General features: G+C 37.5%; 4 protein-coding genes across 6 annotated transcripts in view; 1 reads left to right on the top strand and 3 right to left on the bottom strand.

Annotated features, from left to right (window-relative positions):
• Positions 1-88: 88 nt before the first annotated feature.
• atmin (ATM interactor) lies at positions 89-6,675 on the bottom strand. The gene is made up of 4 exons (XM_030127921.1): positions 6,329-6,675; positions 4,394-4,519; positions 4,010-4,209; positions 89-3,923 (listed from the first exon to the last, which is right to left on the bottom strand). The coding sequence occupies exons 1-4, from the start codon at positions 6,557-6,559 to the stop codon at positions 2,138-2,140; spliced, it is 2,343 nt and encodes a 780-aa protein (XP_029983781.1). The 5' UTR covers positions 6,560-6,675; the 3' UTR covers positions 89-2,137.
• Positions 6,676-7,199: 524 nt separating this feature from the next.
• On the bottom strand, positions 7,200-13,453 carry cenpn (centromere protein N). Its single transcript, XM_030127952.1, has 10 exons — positions 13,177-13,453; positions 13,045-13,090; positions 12,911-12,970; positions 9,946-10,019; positions 9,683-9,856; positions 9,483-9,584; positions 8,634-8,688; positions 8,416-8,525; positions 7,993-8,113; positions 7,200-7,535 (listed from the first exon to the last, which is right to left on the bottom strand). Exons 1-10 carry the CDS (start codon positions 13,345-13,347, stop codon positions 7,420-7,422), a joined length of 1,029 nt encoding a protein of 342 aa, XP_029983812.1. The 5' UTR covers positions 13,348-13,453; the 3' UTR covers positions 7,200-7,419.
• A 1,022-nt stretch (positions 13,454-14,475) lies between these two features.
• Positions 14,476-16,645, top strand: cmc2 (C-x(9)-C motif containing 2). Of its 3 annotated transcripts, none has more exons than XM_030127996.1 (5): positions 14,476-14,757; positions 15,038-15,100; positions 15,497-15,567; positions 15,658-15,729; positions 15,864-16,645. In XM_030127996.1, exons 2-5 carry the CDS (start codon positions 15,064-15,066, stop codon positions 15,945-15,947), a joined length of 264 nt encoding a protein of 87 aa, XP_029983856.1. In that variant the 5' UTR covers positions 14,476-14,757; positions 15,038-15,063; the 3' UTR covers positions 15,948-16,645. The 3 variants fall into 3 exon arrangements, with proteins under 3 accessions (XP_029983856.1, XP_029983869.1, XP_029983864.1); XM_030128004.1 differs by lacking the exon at positions 14,476-14,757 and adding an exon at positions 14,781-14,796 and having other exon boundaries at positions 15,036-15,100; XM_030128009.1 differs by lacking the exon at positions 15,038-15,100 and having other exon boundaries at positions 15,451-15,567.
• Positions 16,646-17,874: 1,229 nt separating this feature from the next.
• The window catches only part of LOC115414686 (chromodomain Y-like protein 2), a 52,208-nt gene continuing 47,929 nt past the window's right edge, over positions 17,875-22,153 (bottom strand). The window contains exons 6-7 of the mRNA XM_030127937.1: positions 21,987-22,130; positions 17,875-20,698 (exon numbers count right to left, since the gene is read on the bottom strand). Coding sequence (XP_029983797.1) covers positions 20,540-20,698; positions 21,987-22,130 — 303 coding nt within the window. The 3' untranslated portion in view covers positions 17,875-20,539. The remainder of the gene's footprint in view (positions 20,699-21,986; positions 22,131-22,153) is intronic.

Genomic DNA, 22,153 nt, shown 5'->3' with positions numbered 1-22,153 from the left:
CCTGTCAATCATATAAGTGGGATGGATCAAAGAAGATAAAACAGTTGTACAGTTTGATGTTGTTCCATAAGTGACAATGACCACTGTATATTTTTCAGCAGTTTATTAATAACATCTGTGGTGTAGTTTTGACAATTAATCAAGGCAACCCTATACATACAGGCAACAGCAACTCAAATTCTTCTAACATATTTTTTGTGCTGGGAAAAATTCTGCATGCACTCCTTACAGAGAGGAAAATAAAGCACTGTTGCTGACACTGGAGACTCACAAGGCTTCTACGCATAGTTCAGTTTTAAGCAAGGCATTTTCCCTTGCTACTAAGCCACAGAGAGCAGCTATGCAAGAACCACAAACTAGACATTAGAACATATAACAACATGTTTAAATTTAATTTGATAACTTGCTAACATGGGAAACTTATTATTTGGATGTGAAGCAAAAATATAGCATGTTATACATGGACACAGTGTCATGTACTGTACATTCTTTAGGTTCCATAAATCATGATTTATAACATTAACCACTTATCAGTAAAAGTGTTGACATGGTGGCAAATTGTCTTCAATAAAATGCTGCATAGCATTATTTTCATGTGGCAGAACTTGATCTTTCAATAGAAATTATGAAGAACAACTAGGGACACTCAAAATATTTCATGCAACCAAGATGAAAATATCAATATAGAAGAATTAAACATGCAAAGTATAACCAAAGGATTCTGAAGAACTCGAAACACTTATTTTCCATTTTTCAAAAACAGATTCTAGTGTAATTCTTGTTCAAACAAGCAGCAAATTCAATTGTCTGTAACATAAAAAGAGTTAACATTTGGATTAAGGCACCAACATAAAATGAACAAAGGCCTATATGTTCCCTAGAAAAACACAGCTTCCATCGGGTGCCTGTGCTTTGAGGTAACTCAGTGCAACAATATAACAAAAACACAGTCAAAACATTAAGTTTAGTCACTTGTACAATAGAAAAAGAAAATAAATTAATATACTGTGTCCAATTTTCAAGCATGAAAACTAACAATTACAAAGGAGAATATTGAGCACAACTCCTTTCAGTCAAAATTCAGGTTGTTAATACACAAAATTACTGTGCCAATGAAGTAGCTAATACTAGCTCAAATCCACAATGGGTTTCTGTACAGTAACATTACCAGATCACTTCAGCTCAACATCCTGCTACTGTATACACTTGCAGTCAGCTAATGAATAAGTCAAAAACTATGACACCCTAGTCTACTAACCGACTTTAAGTGAACTAGCTTAGCTATAAAGGCCCAAACACAAAAACAAATACAAGTTCATACTGCACAATGACATTTCAATGAAAGGTGTGCAACAACAGACAAGACATAAACAGTTAAATTTTTTACTTGTGCCACGTAGTGTAACGGTAGGCTTCATGCCTTACGTCTGAAGGCTTTGTAAGGTTTATTTCTGGAAAACCTAAAGGGTTTATAGTCTGCTGCAGCTGACAAGGCAGCATCAGTGAGGCAGCTATTGGGCATACAAGCTGAAAACTGGTATTTAATGGTATTGTGCTGCTGACCATTTAAAGGCTTCATGCACATTTCGACACAACTGTAAACTAAATGCACAATAGTGTTTGCTGTACAGCAGAGATTAAAGTTGTTTTCATGCAGAATATGCATGTCTGAAAGCCGTCATAAAGGTTAACTATTTAAGCCTTTTCTTGTCACCAACACAGTTCAAGAGGTCCTCTAAAATGCAGATCTGACATTGATGTAATATTAAGACATTTTTAAAACTGCTTGTATGTGTAAGACCAAACAGTGACAACCAATCACAGTGGTCCTAAACTGGAATACAGAAGTAAACTGGCATTTTATCAAGACATGTTTCTGTGCAAATAAATACGTAAACTGTCAGGGGAGCTGATAAATCATGCCCGTCAAGCTAATAAAGTGCAGCGGAGATGTCAGGGAAGAATACCTGGAAAGGCTCTCCACACGACGCCCCCAGTGGAATGCTCAAGGACATTTTCACAGACTTCTTGACTAAGACTGTGTTGTCTGCTGAGGGGCAGCATAGACTCTCCCTCCTATATTAAGAGGCAGCTATTAGAAAACTGTACTGCAACAGCACAAGTAACTTCTCTAGCTTCAGCTATTAGGCTTCTCAGGATGCTGAAAGAGAGCACAAAGCTCCTCGCATGTCTGTGTTTCTACAGAGCTGAAATGGGACTCCATATTCCATGCCAGGTCTGCAGACAAGAAGTCATCCATGACAGTTTGTGTTTCATTGCTGGTCAAGAAGAGATGTCCAAGGCCTTCGGCCTGACTGGTCATGGTCTGTGTTTCTGTGCTGTTCAGCAGCCTTGCCTGCTCCCCCTGACTGACTGGGGTCTGAGCAGGAAGACTTGTGGCAAATGAAGGGAGATCTGTTTGTGTTTCTGTATCAGAGGACTCGGTGCTCATAGAAAAGCTTGAATGTCGCAGAATGCTGCTCAGTGGCATGTGGCTTCCGGCATTTAGTAGAAAATTGAGGTCAGTCTGAGTGTGGGTGTCAAATAGTTCCAGGTCAGTGGTTTGGGTTCGAATTGGTCCCTCATTTTGGTCCAGTTCATCCATTAGGAGGAAGTCTGTCTGGGTTTGGATGTCTAGAGACTCCAGCGGCGTGTCCCCACCCAGTCCTCCCAGTTCACTCTCCTCTGTCTGTGTCTGGATGTGCACAGCACTGAGGAACTCTTCAAAGTCAAAGTCAATGCCATTGTGTTGCTCCGGGACAGAGCCCAGTCCTGACCCACAGCCTGCAGAGGCCTCTGTAAGCACTTGGTGGCCTGACATACTGGCAGACAGAATATTTTCTAGATCATTTAACAGGGTCATTGTTTGGGTCTGGTTGTCTGCCATATTATTTGCATTCAGCTCATCTGTCTGCACCCCAAAACACATACCACTTGCTGACTTTGAGTCCCCATATATACTGCTCTCTGCAACAGTGAGAGGGTTGTTGATGTCCAGGGCTGTTTGAGTGGAGACACTGAGGGAGTCACTGCCAAATAAGTCTGAACAGATGATAGCCTGATCCTGAGCCTTCTCCTCTGAATGTGGCATGGCAAAGCTTGTCTGGGTCTGCCTGGTTTTGTGTGGCGGCACAGATGAGGAGGAACAAGGAATCTGGCTCAGGCACTGGCTGTCTGTCTGAGCTCCAATAGTAGACGTGGCTTTGGCTCTTGAGGAGAAGGTCTGTGTTTCAACGCTGACTGGCAGGAGGACTTGGGCACTCACACTGATGTCTGTTTGGGAGCAGGACGACACTGAAGACTCACCTACGGAGCACATGCTTATTCCCTCTCCGACCCCCACCCCTGCAGGTACTTTGGACAAATATGACTGATCTGTCTGAATGTTAGTGGATGTGCTCCTTCCCCTCTGCCCTGCCAGGCTGGTGAGAGAGTCCTCTACACTCACAGGATCCAGACAGACTTGCACACCTGTGCTAATGGGCCCCAGGTTAGAACGAGAGGAAGGCATGCTATCCTTGAAGCTCAAATTTTTAGCATTAAGTTGTGGCACCACAGCTGCTGTAGCTTGAGGCAGAAGTTGAAGGGTACTGACAGAGCCTTGGCTGTTCACTGCAAGTACAACAGATCTCAGAGCCCCACTCTCTGTAGATGGCAGGAGGACTGGCAGATGGGCTAGCTGCATCACAGGGACACTGACCAAAGCCATTTTAGGTTTCGGCAAGAGCAACTTCTGGAGATTCTTCCTGGGATTGGAACTCAAATTGACAGAGTCTGAGAGATGAAGAGTTGTATCAGAACACAGAGAGTTCTCTGTTAGTTCCACACCAGCAGCCATGATCTGACGAGGTGACTCATTGCTCTTTACTTTTTCAGAATCGCTTAAGAGTTTCTCCATTTTTCTCTTTTTAACTGGGGGGACTCTGTAAAGAAACCACATCCAAATAAGTCACAATGTATTCGAAATAATAACCAAATGCACATATTTTTTAAAAATATCTGTACATGCCTGTGTTCTATAGGAATTTCGTGTCCTGTCCTGTAGATATGTGAGAGTAGTGCAGCCCTGCTGGCATATGGGCAGCCGCATGTACAGTGGTAGGTCTTCCCACAGTCCTCCATGTGCCGCTTCAAGTCCCATTCTGTGCTGTAGCCATTGTTGCATTTGGAGCATTTGTGTTTCTTCTCTGCATGCATCTTCATAAAGTGCTATGATAAAAAGATTAAAATACTATAAATACAATAATAAAATACTAAAATTTATATCATATGAAAAGGCCATTGAATCGCCTGGCACACATTTTCTCACAGAAGCAAAATCTCTTAAACATACACTTCTCACTACATGGATAGAATTACCATTCACTGAAAAATAAATGGAGAAAAGACTTACTTGTTTAACCAGGGAGAACTGCGAAAAGGGTCTATTAGGCCCTCTGGGACAACCCTCAATGGGACAGCAGTACAGCTTCTGGGAACCCTTCATGTCTTTTCTCACTGTGGGATTCACAATACCATCCTGAGGGTGAGAGTGACAGAAAAAGACAAACAGAAAGGACATGTCAGAGAGAGAGAGGTGCATTGAAATGTTAAGCTCACAACAATACTACATATATTTTAGCTAAGAGATTTAGAGTCAAGCCTAAAATTAAAGATCTAACAGATAAAGTGTAAAACTGCAGTGCAACAAAAACAAACTGTGCTTTACACATTAAAACAGAAACTAATGCGCTCAGATGGAGGATTTAACAGTTCTCTGCACAGCTGAACATCTCAACAATACAAAGACAAACTGTATCTGTGAAATCACTGCTGCATGATGTCCGTTATAGAATAACAGCTCTACACTGACAAGATGTTGTATGCTGAAAATAAAACAATCATCATGCTCAATAATAATGCAGACTTCCAGTGACCAAGGTCACCTCCATCTGCTGAAGCACGAAGGGAGCAGGCGGGCTAGTAGTAGTGTGTATCTAGTATCTACAGCATCTCATTGTTGGTTGAGATCTGAGTCATGTTAAGAAATTACGTAATAACGCAGTGGCTGACTGTTGTGCAAATTATGGTGCCAGTTAAGATTTGCTGAGATACAGGCACTGAACTGGAACAATATACAGGATGTAGAGTGAGACAGGATTTTTATATGGAAACAGCTATAGAATAAAAACATGAGCAGTGAATGATGATAGTGAATATATTACCAGTGTTAATGAGATTAGAGCTAATGTGGACAACTGAGTGACAGATACGGAAAGCTACAGATATACCCAAAGTGCTTAAATTCTGCATTCCTTCATAACAAGTAATGCTAAAGAAACACAGAGTGACAAATTGTAGCATTTAAGCACTCTGTCATCAAGTAAACTAGAATATAATTACTACTGCGGAATGATGTTTCACATATATGAGATGAATTAAAAATAACACGCACTTCAAGATATTTGGCTTACAGAGTCAAGGTTCTGATTAAAGCTGCTTGTTTGTCCTCTCTTCAAGGAGCTAAAGGCTTTATCCTTTAAGATTTGTTTCCAGCTATACCTTAAATATACAAAATACAATTACAATTCCCTTAGTTTTTGGTCAAAACTATCATGTCTGATTCTACCTTAAATATTTCTAGGGGGAAAATCCTCATTGTGCCTTTACCTGGGCCTCATGGACTACTTCTAAAACCTAATTCAAATTCTCACATTCACCTATTTCAAACAATGACCTTAGTCTATTCTAGGACAAAAGGCAGCCTTTCCAAGCAAAGGACTTCATTCATTGAAGGGAGACTGTGAATTACTGCCTCCCTCGAAAAGAGCCAAGTCCAGTGAGAACACAGGAGACAGGGTCACAGACTTCAGTACTCAACGTGTCTGTGGAACAATAACAGAAACCGCATCTCCTTAGGCTGTAACTGTACCCCCACATTCAGACTTTAAACTTGGAGTCAAGTGGATGAGATCTTCTGTGGGTGTGGATCCATGTGCATACACGTAGTAAAGACCAGTCATTAGCGCAGCTGATCCAAATCAATAATTGACGACATAAGTAGCTAGTTTCACTGTAGCCAGCACGCTAATGGCAGACTTAACTGCTAGTAACTTTATCTAATGAGACAGAGTTTCACATAAGAAAACAGCCTGGAGTCAACAGTAACAGTGTTTTTATAGCATTATTCACACGTATCACACAAGTTAGCTAACACTGCCAAGTTGCTGCATGACTTGCGCTTTCTACTTGAGTGTTTTATTCACCACACTCAGTTAGCATCTAACGCTAGCTTAACAGTCAGTTAGTTCCAAGTACCTACAACCACACAAACACCCCCAGTTTTTACCTTTACTCTGTGGGACTTGACAAGGTGCATGTTCAATGCAGGCGTGTTTGGGAGAATCTTTCCACATCCTTCCACGGTGCAGAGGATGTTCGTCCTCACTTCTTTGGTCAGCTCCGTTATGGTGGGCTTTATTATTTCCCGAGACTGCGACAGAGACCCTTGGTGAGATCTGGGACTGCCAGTGGAAGCCTTATCTCTATCATGAGCCTTGCCCGCTGCAGAGGCAGCCATGTTTCTGTGTTGTCACCGCCTTCTATGTTTGGCAGAGAGCCGCAGCGGCGACCGACGTGTAGTTCATCCCTGAGCTTTGGCTGAAAGGCTGATTCACCACCTTCTACTCAGAGGACGGTTTGATGAAGCTAACAGTGCCGGAAGTACGTCACGCAAAGTGCAGAAACACATCCGGTTTTTAAAATAAAGTTCTGCAGACATGTGGGTTTCAAATTAAAGTGTACTATGATTCCGCCTTGATGCGTGTCTGATTGCAAATACATATGAAGTTAAGTAAACAGTGAATTACATTTGACTGTGAAGATGTTCATTGTAATTCATATGGTTAAAATAGCTTTTTTTAAAATAACCTTTTCTTTTTAACGTGAATGTAAACTTGAATATCTTGCATTTGACCATAATTTTTCCTGGACTCAGTCTTTGAATCCAGTCTTTTTTTTTTTTTTTTTTTTAATCAGTCACCTAAACTACTTTTTCTCCGTAGCTTATTAACACTAGTACATGCCTTTGAAGGGTAGCTTTGTTGTAATTCAGCTATCTCCCATGTCAAAAACTTGATAATATGAGCCTGATTAAGTTACATGGTTGTGTCAATAAGAAATTGTACAAAATACAAACTAAAATCTCTAAAATCTTGCTTTTATGTTTATTTTGACAATATAATACACAAACAATTTACATCCAACTAAAATATTTACAGCTGAAAACAGTAAAGCATATGCAGTGATTAGGATATCCAGGGTCTCCAGAGTGAAGTTCATAGCAATGTGACCACCTGTATGGTGTCCTCATACAATTAGTGCATTAAATATAAAATAAACACAGAGCCTTCAAGTCAAGGGTCTTTGTCAGGTCACAGGTCAGTTCTGCTGTCGTGTTTGTGATGGTCCAGGTCCGTTGTCTGTGATGACAAAATAATTCCTTCCTTTTAGAGGAATAGATGAGAGCAGGGGAGTGACAGGGGTGGACGCGATCCCTGTAAAGAATAAAATGAATTAACTCAGCTGGCTTCCACTCACATTTATAACACATGTGAAACCAACAGAGAACACATTTCTTTTATTATTCTAACTCATGTATGCCCTCTTGTGGACATATAGGAAACTGCAAGTATTAAGAACATTCACTGTACTCTTTACGTTTTCAATTGGTGACATTGTTACCTCCGCCAGGAGGTATTGTGATCTGCTTTGCTTTGTGTGTTTGCATGTTTGTTTGTTTGTTAGCAAGATAACTCAAAAAGTTCTAGACAGATTTTCAGGAAATATAGATACTGGCACAAGGATGATTAAATTTTGGTGGTGATTGGGGGGGGCACAGATCTGTCTGTCAGGTCTGCGCTCTCCAAGTGCTTTTCTTGTTAAAATAATTTGCTCTCTTTATACAAGTATATTTCTGTGGCTGAAGTTATCTGCATTCACTCCTGTTAATACCTGAAGATGCACAGTTTCTGAGGGACTCCAGTATGTTGGTGCTTGCAAACTTGACAACACATCTGATGGGCTCCTCCCGCTGTGTCATGCTCTTGTTGTGGCCCCTGAATTTAGTCTCCAGCTGAAGTAATAGAAATGATTCAAACATTGTATTTCACATGAACAAAGACTGATGTGTAGCTTTTGCACAATTGTTCTGCTATTGTGAAAGTGCAAGTTAAGATGGAATATGCACATTGATAGGGTGTAACAAACTTAATACTACAGATACAAGTAGAGAAAGGCAATATGGTCAGTAGACAAACATAAAAACACACACACACCTCAACAAATCACTGAAATGAGAGTGTGGAAATCTCTAAGATTATTATATAATCCATTATCCAATTATCATCTCCATAATCAAAGCATGCTACAGTGTACCTTGTAAACTGCAGACTGTAACTGAGGTAACTTTCCACCACCAAAGGCCTCACAAGCCATTTGAAGTCTATTTGCAGATGACTCGGCCTGTTCTCGTTCTATGTGCGGGTCTGGAATGCAGAATCAAATAATGACCACGTTCAGAGTTCACCATGAGAAAAAGTAGTCAATTGATAGACATGAATAGTTTGTCAGATCTGATGATTTGAAGAGCAAACCTGTGACAATCTGATTCCTCTCTTTCAAAGGGCTGTGAAACTTTCTGGGAAAAACCTATGAACCAAAGACACATCATAAGTGTGATTGGCAAAGAACAAAACGGCAGGAAAAAATACGGCACATCACACATCCAAAATTCTTAGAACACATCAGATAACCTTCCGCAACGATTGCAGGCTCTTTGGTGGAGCTCTGCGTTCATCGTGACAAATGAATGGACAACATGCAGAATGACATGAAGACATGACTCATGCCTCATTTTCAGGTAAGAAAAGCCAGATTTCTGGATTTATCCCGAACAATCACACCCCTGATGTGTGTGTGTGTGTGTGTATGTGTGTATGTATGTATGTAAATATGTAAATATGTAAATATATATATATATATATATATATATATATATATATATATATGTACACATACACACACATATATATAAAATTTATACTATAAATACAGTTAAAATGTTATTAATTTCCCTTGATGACATTGTTAGATGCATAATTCTTCTCATAATTGTTTGAGAGGAATTTTAATGTTGAATTAAGTTTAAACATCATGATCAATAAAAGCTTGTATTCCTTTATAAAAACGTACATTCTGAAGTCTCTACAGATATAGTGTTTCTTTATCAGCGGGTTAACAAATCCAATACTTTCCCCTCTATTATCATGAAAGATGAACTAAAGTACCTGCATAATTTCACTACAACCTGAGAAACCTTTTGGAGTGCAACATCAGAGACCAGTGACAGAGAACAACAAAATACATATTGTTGTTGTATCATCTGTGTACTTAACACACTTGAATGTGTGAGGGAGTATGCACTGCATTAATCAAGAGCCTACCTGTTCATATTGCCTCATCAGCAGATCCCTGATGGCAGTGAATTTCCGGCCGCTGAGGTTAGCATCCTTTATAGCATGGTAACTGGTGGCAAGAACCAAGGCCTGCAAAGTGCAAGACATTTAAGATAAGAAAGGAAAGACCAAAAACACTGTCTGTTGAAGGGGGGGGGGTTACAGATGATAGGTATTTGTTTTCTTACCTGGGATAACAGGGGCTTCTGCTTTGAATTCAAGCTGGTCACAAAGACATAGGGAGTTTGAAGATAGTGAACAACATATGTTGGTTTGAAGTGGTTTGGCTGAGAGAGACCGTCACCCCAAGCAATCCGAATCCATACTGCTTCATCTGTGTGCTTCTTAATTTTGACAGACACCTTCATACAATATTAATACAATTACTGGCAGAGTTTTATACAGTATTATTATTGTGCAATTATTACATTTGAAGAAATATCTCACTTACATTTCTTATGAGTTCACTGAGATTGGATTTAAACTGTTCCTTAAATTGCAACAGCTCTACAGTGTGCGCATTATCTGAAGAGCAGAGAAAATGATAAACACACATTGAATAGGACATAGGTTGATGCAGAAATTCTGCAGGAATTTAAATACTAACATATCTTAGTTACTATCAATTCAAGCTGGGTAACATTTCCAACACATTACACACTTCTTTTTCAATGTTATGGATGATTTATGATTTTAATTCAACTGTTTTCTGACTATGTGAACTGAAGGTAAAACATTATTCAAAAATACTCCTTTATGAAAAGTATATTCCATATATCACTGCAAACTGACACAAACAGGTAGCATTTTTGTAAAGCAGGCAAGCTCTCCTGATAATCCTGATTGTGGAATTCATGCATTTTTCGAGATTTAGAGAGTGAAAAACCTTGATTAATTGAACATTTCAATATATTGCCATGTCTACTGTCCTTCCATCATTACTAATTGAAATTTTTTCCTGACCATAACCAGTGACTCATGGTAGTTTTCTGTTGTTGGCCTAATGATTAGGAAATAATAGAAGAAACTTTGTTGTGTGAGGTGGATCCACTTGTTGTCTGATCGAGGTGAGAACAAACAGCCTCACAGTATGCCATATGAATGTGTACGTTGTGGTAACAAATGTAAAGGTAGCTTTGTTAGTGTTTGATGCAGGTGTTCTTTTTCGACACATACACATTTAAATGCTTGAGAACTCATTTGAGATGATGTAAATTGTTGTGAAATATGTCAGTGTATCAAGTACAGAGAGATAATGCTAATGTTTAGGTTGTAACTATTAAAACTGTTAGTTTTTTTTGTATTGGAAGTGTTTAACCTATCTTCTAATTTACAGTTAGCCATATTCACATAAGGGGCTTGATTTTCCCTGCATACTGGCATTGTGGTGATTTATGCATTTATTATTTTAATTCTGCTATTGATATTGCTATTTATATTGGGCCACTTGATCTATGCTTATTGTTTGTGTCTGCAAGCCCATGGGGTGAGAAGCGCTTGTGTGTCTGTTGTACTGGCTGTGAAGTCTTATGTAATAATTTGCTATCTGTTTTTATGTGTCTGTGGGACCAAAGATGAATTTCCATACTGTGGACAATAAAGATCTCTATTCTATTAAGTATTCATCTTATTGCTAACTTTTTATTTTGCAAATATTGATTAATTTATTTTTAAAATGGGACAGTTCGTATTAATAAACATTTACACATAAATACAAGAGATTATAGCCGTACTGTTAATTTCCATCTCAAGTCCCAAATATTAACTGCTAACCTTTCTGGTATTGTTTTTGCTTTAGCCAACCTGACCATTTCATTATCAGAGGTCATTTTATGAGAGCAAACTGACTCCTCTTCTCTTTTGTAAAGTGTTTTTGCAACTTGTTGTGACTTTATAGCTTAAATCTCTACTAGTACCTACGCCTGACTAAATATATTCATCTGTGAATTAAGGGCAATACCCTTGTTATTATGATAATATATATATATATTTTTTAACTGATTGCATATCTTTGGTGTGCCATTTGAAATTTTTACAGTGTTGTAGTGACCTCTGAATTTCAATTAAATTTGTCTTGTTCCAAGTAAAAGGAGTTAATGGAATAGTAGATCAGCTTTTTGGGACATATAGGACTATACAGGGTGGGGAAGCAAAATTTACAATGAACATTTAGTTGTTTTTTCTCAGCAGGCACTACGTCAATTGTTTTGAAACCAAACATGTATTGATGTCATAATCATACCTAACACTATTATCCATACCTTTTCAGAAACTTTTGCCCATATGAGTAATCAGGAAAGCAAACGTCAAAGAGTGTGTGATTTGCTGAATGCACTCGTCACACCAAAGGAGATTTCAAAAATAGTTGGAGTGTCCATAAAGACTGTTTATAATGTAAAGAAGAGAATGACTATGAGCAAAACTATTACGAGAATGTCTGGAAGATACTATTAAAGAAGAATGGGAGAAGTTGTCACCCGAATATTTGAGGAACACTTGCGCAAGTTTCAGGAAGCATGTGAAGGCAGTTATTGAGAAAGAAGGAGGACACCTGGAATAAAAACATTTTCTATTATGTAAATTTTCTTGTGGCAAATAAATTCTCTTGACTTTCAATAAACTAATTGGTCATACACTGTCTTTCAATCCCTGCCTCAAAATATTGTAAATTTTGCTTCCCCACCCTGTATATGTTTTTTATATACAGTAATACAATACAGTAATAATCTCACTGCCATATGAGCAGAATCAGACCTATCTACAATATCTGATTACCATGAGGAAGGTAGATTGATTCACTTACCTACCAGACTGGCTTAAAATGAGTAGGTAGGGTTATTGCTGTTTTAAAAAGTTAGATGCATTCTGGATACCTGCTGTTTCACTAGCATTGTTATATGTCATTTATAATGAAGTATTGCTGTAGCACTGGTGAAACGAAGATGTGAATAAAAGTCACTTCTTCGTTTTGTACTAGTATACGTGGTCAGTCGACTTTCTGCAGTGTTTTGGTAAAATTATTGACATGTTATATATGTTAACTTTGACATGCAGGAAAATTAAGGCTGTTATTTGAGCTAAAGATCCAGCTATGAAATGGCACTTTGCTTCCATGCTAATTCAGGAAGCGTGTGAAGGCAGTTATTGAGAAAGAAGTAGGACACCTGGAATAAAAACATTTTCTATTATGTAAATTTTCTTGCAGTAAATAAATTCTCATGACTTTCAATAAACTAATTGGCCATACACTGTCTTTCATTCCCTGCCTCAAAATATTGTAAATTTTGCTTCCCCACCCTGTACAGTCTGTTTATGTGCCTTGTTCTTACAATAATTTAACAGTACATCTTTATATCATAGGTTTGCTTATTTTAATGTAACTTTCTCCATGACTTTCAGCCCTCACATACACATACCTCTAGGGTCCATGAGCTGGAACGTATGCCACATCCCCAAGTTAGGATTGTCAATGACATCTGAGAGACAACACACAATGAGGTGAGAAACGGTTGTACAAAACAGAATCACAGATCAATTTCATTTAACTTACATATCAACTCGAGTTCTGTGATGTGTTTAACGGCCCAGTTTCTTTCCTACAAAGATAGAAAATGGTGTAAAAATCACTTGGATGCCAGTAAGTAACATAGTACTTTCTGCTTACAGAAACACAGGTGGGTACCTCACAAATAGTGCCCAGTTTGCCCGTTAACGCCCATTTTGATTGTGTAAAGTCTATGGTTTGTAGCTGAGCTTGACTCAAACGGCCCCATTTTTCCAGAGTTGGTTTCAGCTCCTGCGCCGGTATTCGCCTTATTAGCCGCTGCAATAAACGTCTCGGAGTGTCACCCATTCTTCCTGAGTCGATAAGTAATAACTAACTGTCGAATATTCAACTAAGGTTTAATATTTGCGTTTGATTCAACGTGTAGCCGGACCAAGTAGCACGGTAGCAATTAAACAAACCGCCTCCTAAACAGCACACAAATCGACCAATCAGCGATCAGTATAACAGCTCATACTGTGCCTTTGGTGCCCTCTGCTGTGTTGGAGTGGTAGTACTTCTAGACCAGCACTGCCCATACGTTAACCAGAACGACCTGAGCCCACCTGAGATTGAACCATTTAATCTGTCAGCTAATAATAATACTAATAATAAACCAGTAATAAACCTATACTACTACTACTACTTCTACTACTACTACTACTATTACTACTACTACTACTAATATTGATAATAATAACAACAACAACAATAATAATAGCTAATCCAAGATGTAAGATTTCTTTATTGTCTTCCACGTGGTATTTACAAAAATACACAGAAAATGTACAAAGATTTTTTTTTTCTCACCAACAGTGCCAAGTTATTTATTACGATGCTTATTTATTTATTGATATTGGTTTTGTACTGTAGTCACAGACTGAGAGACGAAATCTCATTCTCTTGTGTATGTAAGTGCACAGTGGAAATGACAATAAAAAAAATTCTTGATCCTTGACCCTTGAAGATATAGAGTACCAACGATTTAAAAAAAAAAAAAAAAAAAAAAAAAAAAAAAAATTACTATAATATAATAATGCAAATAACGTTAAACACAGGCAGTGAGAACAAATGCGAAGTTTTACCAAAGAGTACAGACACACACAGAGACACAGAATCGAAACTCACGCATGTCGGACAATAGGTTTCAGGCCAATGTATGTTGCTCTGTTGTTATTTTGAAGATATTGCAATGAATGGAACAACAAAATACGCTTCCAGTTCTTGCTTTTATATTATATATTAAATTGTTTACCACATAATTTGTGGCCAAAGTTAATTAAAACAAAACGGAAGTAAGTAACGAGTAATTCTCTTGTATCACACATCGACCCTCCTTATCCCAAGTCCCGCCTTTCTTTGTAAAAACGCACATTATTGGTCAATTTAATATAAAACTAGCCTCTAGTTCGCTGTCGTATAATGTCACTCACTCGCGGATAGCGTGTCTGTCCTTTAGGTCCTTGTTGTGAGTTTTGTAACTTCCTGACGTCAAAACAAGCAGCGTGCTTAGTGTTTTATTGCATAGAATTATCAAACGTTTGTCTTCTTTTCCAACAGAGAAAAGGAGCACGTTCCTGATTGTGTTCTAGTGAATGCTTAGCCATTTCAATGCTTACAGACTGTTGTCGTTAGGTAAGGCCTAGCTGTTAGCTTAGCATTACGCGACCATTCACTGAGCTGTACTGGGCGACTTCTCTGGGGACACAGTCTCTACTGGTAAGACAATCTCAATTACGTGAAATACAACGAGCTGTAATACGTGTTTTTAAAATGCCTGTGATAAATTAGTACACGTACTTTAATTATTTGGAAGCATTTATGTCAAAACATCCTGAAAAAACGTCTGGAAAAAATAATCAAAAAACCCAAACACGTAGTGTCAACAAGCTTCCTCCAGAGTTTCCAGAGAATTCATTGTGAATGGAGGTTATTGTTGAAACACTGGTAGCTGATTTTGTCACGTTATTGTATGCTCTCCCTCTGTGTGTGTCTGCAGGTAAGTGTCCAGACCCCATCATCACAATGACAGCTCAGGAAGGAGAGGGATGGGGAGGCATGAGTATCCTTTAGGGCTCATTTCTTGGCACAGCTACGAGTTGACACAGTGTCAACAAATCAGTACAGAAAATAATGTAACATATAATTAGTCTATCTATAGAAAAGTAAATGAGAGCTATTATGTTTATAGTGTCATTAAAATGTGTAAACACTCACTTGTTGGTTCTCAGAATATTATGAAATTTTGTAGAACCAACTAATAGTTAAAATCAGCAATCACAGCTCCTGAATATTTCTCTCCATCTTACATGAAGCAATCAAAATGAGCTTTACAGGAAACTTTGCAGCACATGTCACAGTTAAAAGATGTTGTATTACAATCTCTGTGCTCCTCCTTTTTTGGCTTTTCAGTATTGCAGCCGTGGTAAAGTAAGCCCTTAACTCAGCATGCACACTGACCTTTCACCTCACCTGCACACGGATGAGTGTAATGAACTAATCTCACGCCTGAAGCTGTGCCACAAGGAGGTAAGTTGCTTTCTGAATTCTTTGAGTTTTAGCTCTGTGTGATTTATACGTCCAGTTGATCAATGCTGATTTTCTTTCCTGTTCTTGTAGCATAACTTCTTGAAGTTCTTTGGCACGTGCAATGATTTTGACCGTGAAGTGCGTCATTGCCTGAAGAAGGAGGTACGAACTATCTGTGACATTTTTTTTTTTTTTTTTTAGCATTTTGTGAATAAGACACATCAGCAGTTCTGACAACTCACTGACCTGTGATATTTATCAGCCAATCTTTCCTTTGTTTCTTGACCTTTCAACAGAGACTGGAAAAGCGGGAGCGCAGTAAGCAGCGTGCACTGGAGATGAGGAGGAAATTGAAAGAAGGGCCCAAGGAGAAATTTTAAGGAGGATTTCATTGGCAGAGAGTTTGGCCTGTAGAGTTGTAACTCTTTGGATATGAGGACTCTGAATGACAAGTGTAACAGGTCTCTCCTGCTGCTTTTTTGTTTGGACAGAGTGGTTGCATGGGTTGAATAAGCAGTGACAGGTCTGAATATACTTCACAACTAGTGGAAAACCCACTTGTTTTATTCTTTTTTCCTTTTTGTACATGTGTTTGTTGGAAAACATGTTTAAGAAGACAGTTCATATACATCTCCAGATCATGTTCTGTTTTGGGATCTCAGTTCACTGTAATATGTACTGTTCATATTTGGCACATTTTTTTTTTTTTTTATCACCTGCACACATACTTAACATCATGTTGCAGAAGTATCTAAGTCAATATTAGAAAAATTATTTAACTTATGGATTATTTTGTATTTTCATTCTTTAAGAAGAATGTCACTAAATCAAAGAAAGATTGTAGGTAATGGCAGAGCCTTCCTATCTCCTGTCTTGATGGATAATCCAGTACCTGATGTATTCATGAAAACATGTTCATAGAATCAGGTACAGAACAGCTAGACCAGTTTTCAGGTTACCAATGTGAACTGACATCAAGTGAACAGTCTAAACAGACCTTGTTTGAAGGTGTGAATGGGGAATCATACTGATTGGTGACTCGTTTAAGTTCTTTCAAATAAACTATTATAAGGTTGTTTAAGAGTCAGTCCTTGGTTTTGTGTGGTGAGTCAAAAAACAAGAAACACAACATAAACTGAAGTCCACATCATTCAGTAAATGAAAGAGTTAGACATTCATGACACAACCTACATCTAAGGTTATGGTTATCTGTTAATTATATAAGTGTTATATATTTGGAGAACATAATCTATATCTCGATTCAACAATCTTGATCTTTTTTAGCCTGTCCACTGGCTTATGAACCTTTTCTTAACCCATAAAGACCCAGTGCTACTTTTGTGGCATTTCCCAAATTGTTTTTTTTTTTTTTTTATAATTTGCCTAAGTTATGTATGACCATATAATATAATATCTTCTGTATTTTGTGTTTTTTCAGCGTAAATCTGGTATTTTCCTATATTTAATTTGCTGATCATCTAGGAGTTCATAAAAGCTAAGATTAAGGTTGAAGTTTATTATATCAGAAATACACAAAACTGAAGAAAAAGTGGCTTTTACAGTAAAATCTATCATTAACTGAACATAAACCGAGTGTCTCCATCCACTGTCATTGATCCAACCCCATGAGTTTTACTGGTGAATCAATGGTGTAGAAGATGAAAGTGTTTCCACTGTAACTACAGAGCCTCTGAACATCCAAATGGGTCATATCTGATGACCACGAAAAGATGACAAACTGTATTTTACACCAATTATTTTAACGTAATTAAATTTAATGGTTAAGAAGTAAACATTTCAGATCAGTAGATGGTTTTAGTTGCCAGTGGTTGTTTGAGTCTTTATGGGTTAAATTCTTCCTGTTCTCTAATTGCAGTATTGACACAGACCACAGCTCCATGCACTGAATGAGGGCCGAGAGATTAAATTAGGGTTTAGAGAGATTAGTAAAAGGATATGCTAATTAAATAGTTGACTATATATAAGTGGGACTTCTGTGTGTTCTATCAAAAATATCAAGTAAATCATAAAGTAGCACCAAAATCTGATTATTGAAGTCTAACATGAATGAAAAGGATCTACACATGAAATGACAGGAAATGTAAGAGCTGGGATAAAATGCAAATTGACTGAAATACGCAATTAGGGAACATTTCTGAATGCAGACAAAGACTTGGATATGACTGTGTCTAAGTATTCTTACTGCAGATATTTACTCCAAAATGAATGACGAATCAAGAAGCTCCATTATGAAGTACTGACACAACCCTGGTTTCTGTACTGAGAAATATGAAAAGACAAAAAGCACATTTTTAAAGTACTGTTTCTTTAATGAAAGCAGCTCACTCTACCCATCACAACGTATGGATCAACCTGGACAGATATTTAAATTGTAAGGCACCCCAAGGTGTGCTCTGAGACAATATGGGGAAGGAAAATGTTAAGGATAAAACAATTATGGGATGATGCATGACATTATGCATGATAAAAAATACAGAAATATGTCAAAAACCTGTCATTTGCAATATTTTGTAGGTCTGAGGGGATTGTTAGAAATTATTCACTGAAAATATTAATTTCATTTCAAATCCACAGTGGCTAAAATTCAGACCTAGAGCCTATGAGAATACCCAGTTTATCATATTTAAAAAATAATCAATGCACTTTATCAGGCGAGACATTGTTTTACCAATTACTAGTTAGAGAAAATCATTTGTATTACTTTACCACATAAAAGAAATAAATTAAGAAATAAATAAAAAAAAACAGTGTTGAAGAATAAATGCATTAACTGTACAATGGTGTAGACCTGAGTGAATGGCATTTAGTGATGTTTTTGCAGGAAGAATATTAACGGTTATCGAACAACAGTAAACATGAGGAACTTTTTCATTGAAAATGATCCAGAATATCTTGTTCAACCTGACTGATGAGTGGAGGATAATGAAAGCTTTTTGGTTACAAACCTGCCACACTATGTTAGAGCATAGCCAGCTTTGTATATTATAGTCAACGTTCTGCAGAAGTGCACCTAATCACTGCTCTACAGTTCAGTTTAAATATATTTTTTACCCATTATAGTAACTGAAGTTTCTCTGGGAAATTTTAGAAACGGTAATAAGGAGAGTTGGGGTGCCTCTGGAGCAAAGAAAACCACATGGCACTGCACATCCAAACAGATATCTCAAATAAATACAAAAATAACCTGCAACATTTCTAACAATACTTACAATGCTGGTACAAAACATACCTTGACACACAAGGTATTTTGACAGGCAACACATAATATGTACATTATAATACATGCAATTAGTTACACACAACAGTTTACATTATTGATAGAATCTGTACTGCATGTGTACAATTGCAAAAATGGACAAATATTCTCTGAATTTTACAAAACAATTTTCACAGACTTACATTTTTGGAGATCCTTAAATAAAACACACATTAAAATAGAACATTCTGTAAAATCTTTGAATCGACACATGCAGATAAAGACAATGTTGACTCCAGCTACATGACTGTTGCATTTCCACAATAATGAACAAGATTCCTGGCTTTTTGTGCTCTAAACACACAACTCATCATCTGATTTAACAAAAAAAGTCATACATTTCACACAAAATATCTACGCCGACACCTGATAGCAATGTTATATGTATGAATTCCAAACATTTTTTTTTTCCTCGCACGACGATACGTCACAGTACGACATGTACGCAGACAATATGTAGTTCAGACTAAAATAGGCTAGAATCCATCGCTAATCCTTCAATGTGACATGTGCCACTAATTCATTTTGCACAAAATGCTGCGATTCAAATCACACACAGTTGTTTATCTACTGCTAGCATTCACAGTGAACAGAGGAATTCTTTCCAGGGTTCTCCATTTTTGTTTAGGTTTGTAATTTGCTGAAATTTTTTTTTTGTTGCACTTCAATCTCTATATGTGTTACTTTAAAGGAAAAACTAACCTCAGTGAGATGTAATTAAATTCATTTCTATATATTCTCCTGTATCACTTTTGCTGTAGGTGACAATAAGTTAAGGTAAATGGCTGCTGACAGTATAAAGATCATATTTTCTATACTCATCAAACAGGTGGCTTCATTGTACATTAGAAATAATCTTGATTTAAATCTCGATGACAGTCAGATGATGATGGTGATAACGGCAAAAGAAAATTCAAATATTTGTTCTGTGTAGTGAAGACTTGTAATACGAACAATACATTGTCTTATGTTATTGAAATTAAACATGTTCTTCTATGACTTAAACGTCCTCATCTTTTAACTCATATGATGATGTGGGTTGAGCAGACAGTGAATCAGATCTGCTGAATTGTTTTAGCCTTTGCAGACAGTTTTCTCTTGTCCATTCAGAGAAGTTGGAATGTGTATCTAAGGAGCAGGAAACAGTGTTCTCATGCAGACTTTGGTTTACAGTAGATTAAATTAATAAGCAACTAAAAGAAAACCTGAAATAATGCATCTCATATATAGAAAGCAACTCTTTAACACATTTGAAATAAATATATATTCATATATATTATCATCATTTCATCATGTGCTATCAGACATACATTGATTTCATACATCCAGGTCATTAGCTAAACACACATCTCACACATGTACAGAAACACTCTGCACCTCCCTGAAGAACCTCCTTCAGTGTTAATTTAAGCAATGCACATTTGGCCCTTTGCTCTTTGACTCCTTAAAAAGAGAATTAACATCTGGACGGTCAGGACAAGTTCAATAAAAAAAGTTACTTTACAAAAAGTAATCATGAAGGAATTTGGTAAAAATGTAAGCAAACAGAACTTCAGATTCTCCTCTGCTGATGGATGGAAAGGAAGGCCTTCAGAGCTGCTTCTCCTTCAGTTTGAGATCACAGCGTTATCATCCTGTATGTTGCTCTGGAGGCAAACCCACACAGACCATCTGTAGTGTCCCGGCTGTGGATGTTCACTTTTCATAGGACTTGTTCTGCAGGTAACTGAAAAGTGCCTCTAGACCTTTGGTCGAACACCACAGCTGCTTCAGCATCTGACACTCTTTCTCATTCACTTCCTCCAACACAGACATGATGATACTCCTAACCAGGCATTTGGATTCTTCTAAAACCTTTAAACATACACAGATTGGGAAGATGGTCAGTCAAAAAGTTTACACGCACAAAATATTCAGATTTTTGACATTATTAAGATATTATTCCTTATCAGTGGTTTATATGAATAACAAAAATGAAGAGTCCACATGCATCTATTATTAATTCACTGTTTATATCCTGGAAGGTCTCAATGAAATACAGGATCTCTTCCACCAGGGAGTAAAAATTGTAGCAAAAAAAAAAAAAAAGTTTCACACAGAAAACAGACAACAATTACATAAAAGCAACACAATAATATAGTAAATGAAGAATAAAAGAGATAAGAAAGTAGGAAAGTGGCAAAAGATCATACCAGCAATATCCATAACACACTTTCCATAGAGATTAAAGCAACAACATGCTCTGTTCATAACACTTATCATTTCTTCAAAAGGTATTTAAATAAAGGAGTGTTTCAAGTGAAAGGATGTTTTGCAATTCCACATCCATGGTGTGTACGGAAAAAAAAAAAGCTGTGTTACCGGGGTCTGAGTTCACCCAGGGAATGCTCAGAAGAGTCTAAGCAGTCGACCTAGTGCTGTAGTTACTAGTACAATAGGATAAGATGCTGGAGATAGAAGTAGGTGGTTGAACTAACAATGCCTCAGAAGTAGAAAGCAGAGTTTTTCTCTAGTGATTTAGATACAAATATACTAGAGCTTCATATAAAAAACAGCAGTGAGTGCATGAACCAGCATTAGTTAGAACAGGAAGAGCAGCACGATACAGAGTTCAGTTTTTTATGCCTGGATGAGGGATTTTTTTTTTTTTAACCAGTGGCAGATGTTCAACCGTGTAAACAAGTGTGTCCCTTTTACTTTCTCTCCATCACTTTCTTGAGGTGGCAATTTACATATACCCAAAAACCCACTGATAACCTTTTTCATTATTCAAAGCAGGTGTTTTTCTCCTTCCAACTGTAAAAGCGGGCTTTTCTTTATAAAGAGGATCCACCACTACCATAGAGGATGTTTTTCTCTACTCTATCTGACCATAAACAAAGGGTGGTTTGCCACAAACTGTTGTAAAGTCTGCTGCTCAAACACACTTGTCATGCACTGTATTCATGTTCACAGACCACTCCTAAAAGTGGATTAGTATCAGCATATTGCACATGCCCTGTATCAACTTCAGAATATGGTCAAATATTAGTGGAATATTTTATAATGTTTGTAATGACTAGCATGTAAATGTTGTGATTCTTAATGTGAAAATGTTTTAGTCATTGAGCAAAGTTTGCTCCTTGTCTAAACTGAAACCTACCACTGCATTACAGGATGCCATTTCCTTCACACGTAGCATCACCTCTTGGTTAAAGGTGGTGGGCCAGAAGACCTGCGATACCAGACCTCGACTACATGCCTCTTGAGCTGTAAGTTTCCTTCCACAGAACAGCATCTCATTGGCCTGTCATTGGGGACAGAAAGAGG

Source organism: Sphaeramia orbicularis, chromosome 3 (assembly GCF_902148855.1).
Source record: "Sphaeramia orbicularis chromosome 3, fSphaOr1.1, whole genome shotgun sequence".
NCBI classification, from domain to species: domain Eukaryota; kingdom Metazoa; phylum Chordata; class Actinopteri; order Kurtiformes; family Apogonidae; genus Sphaeramia; species Sphaeramia orbicularis.
The sequence above is the reverse complement of the archived record's forward strand: the minus strand, read 5'-3'. Positions and strand labels throughout refer to the sequence as shown.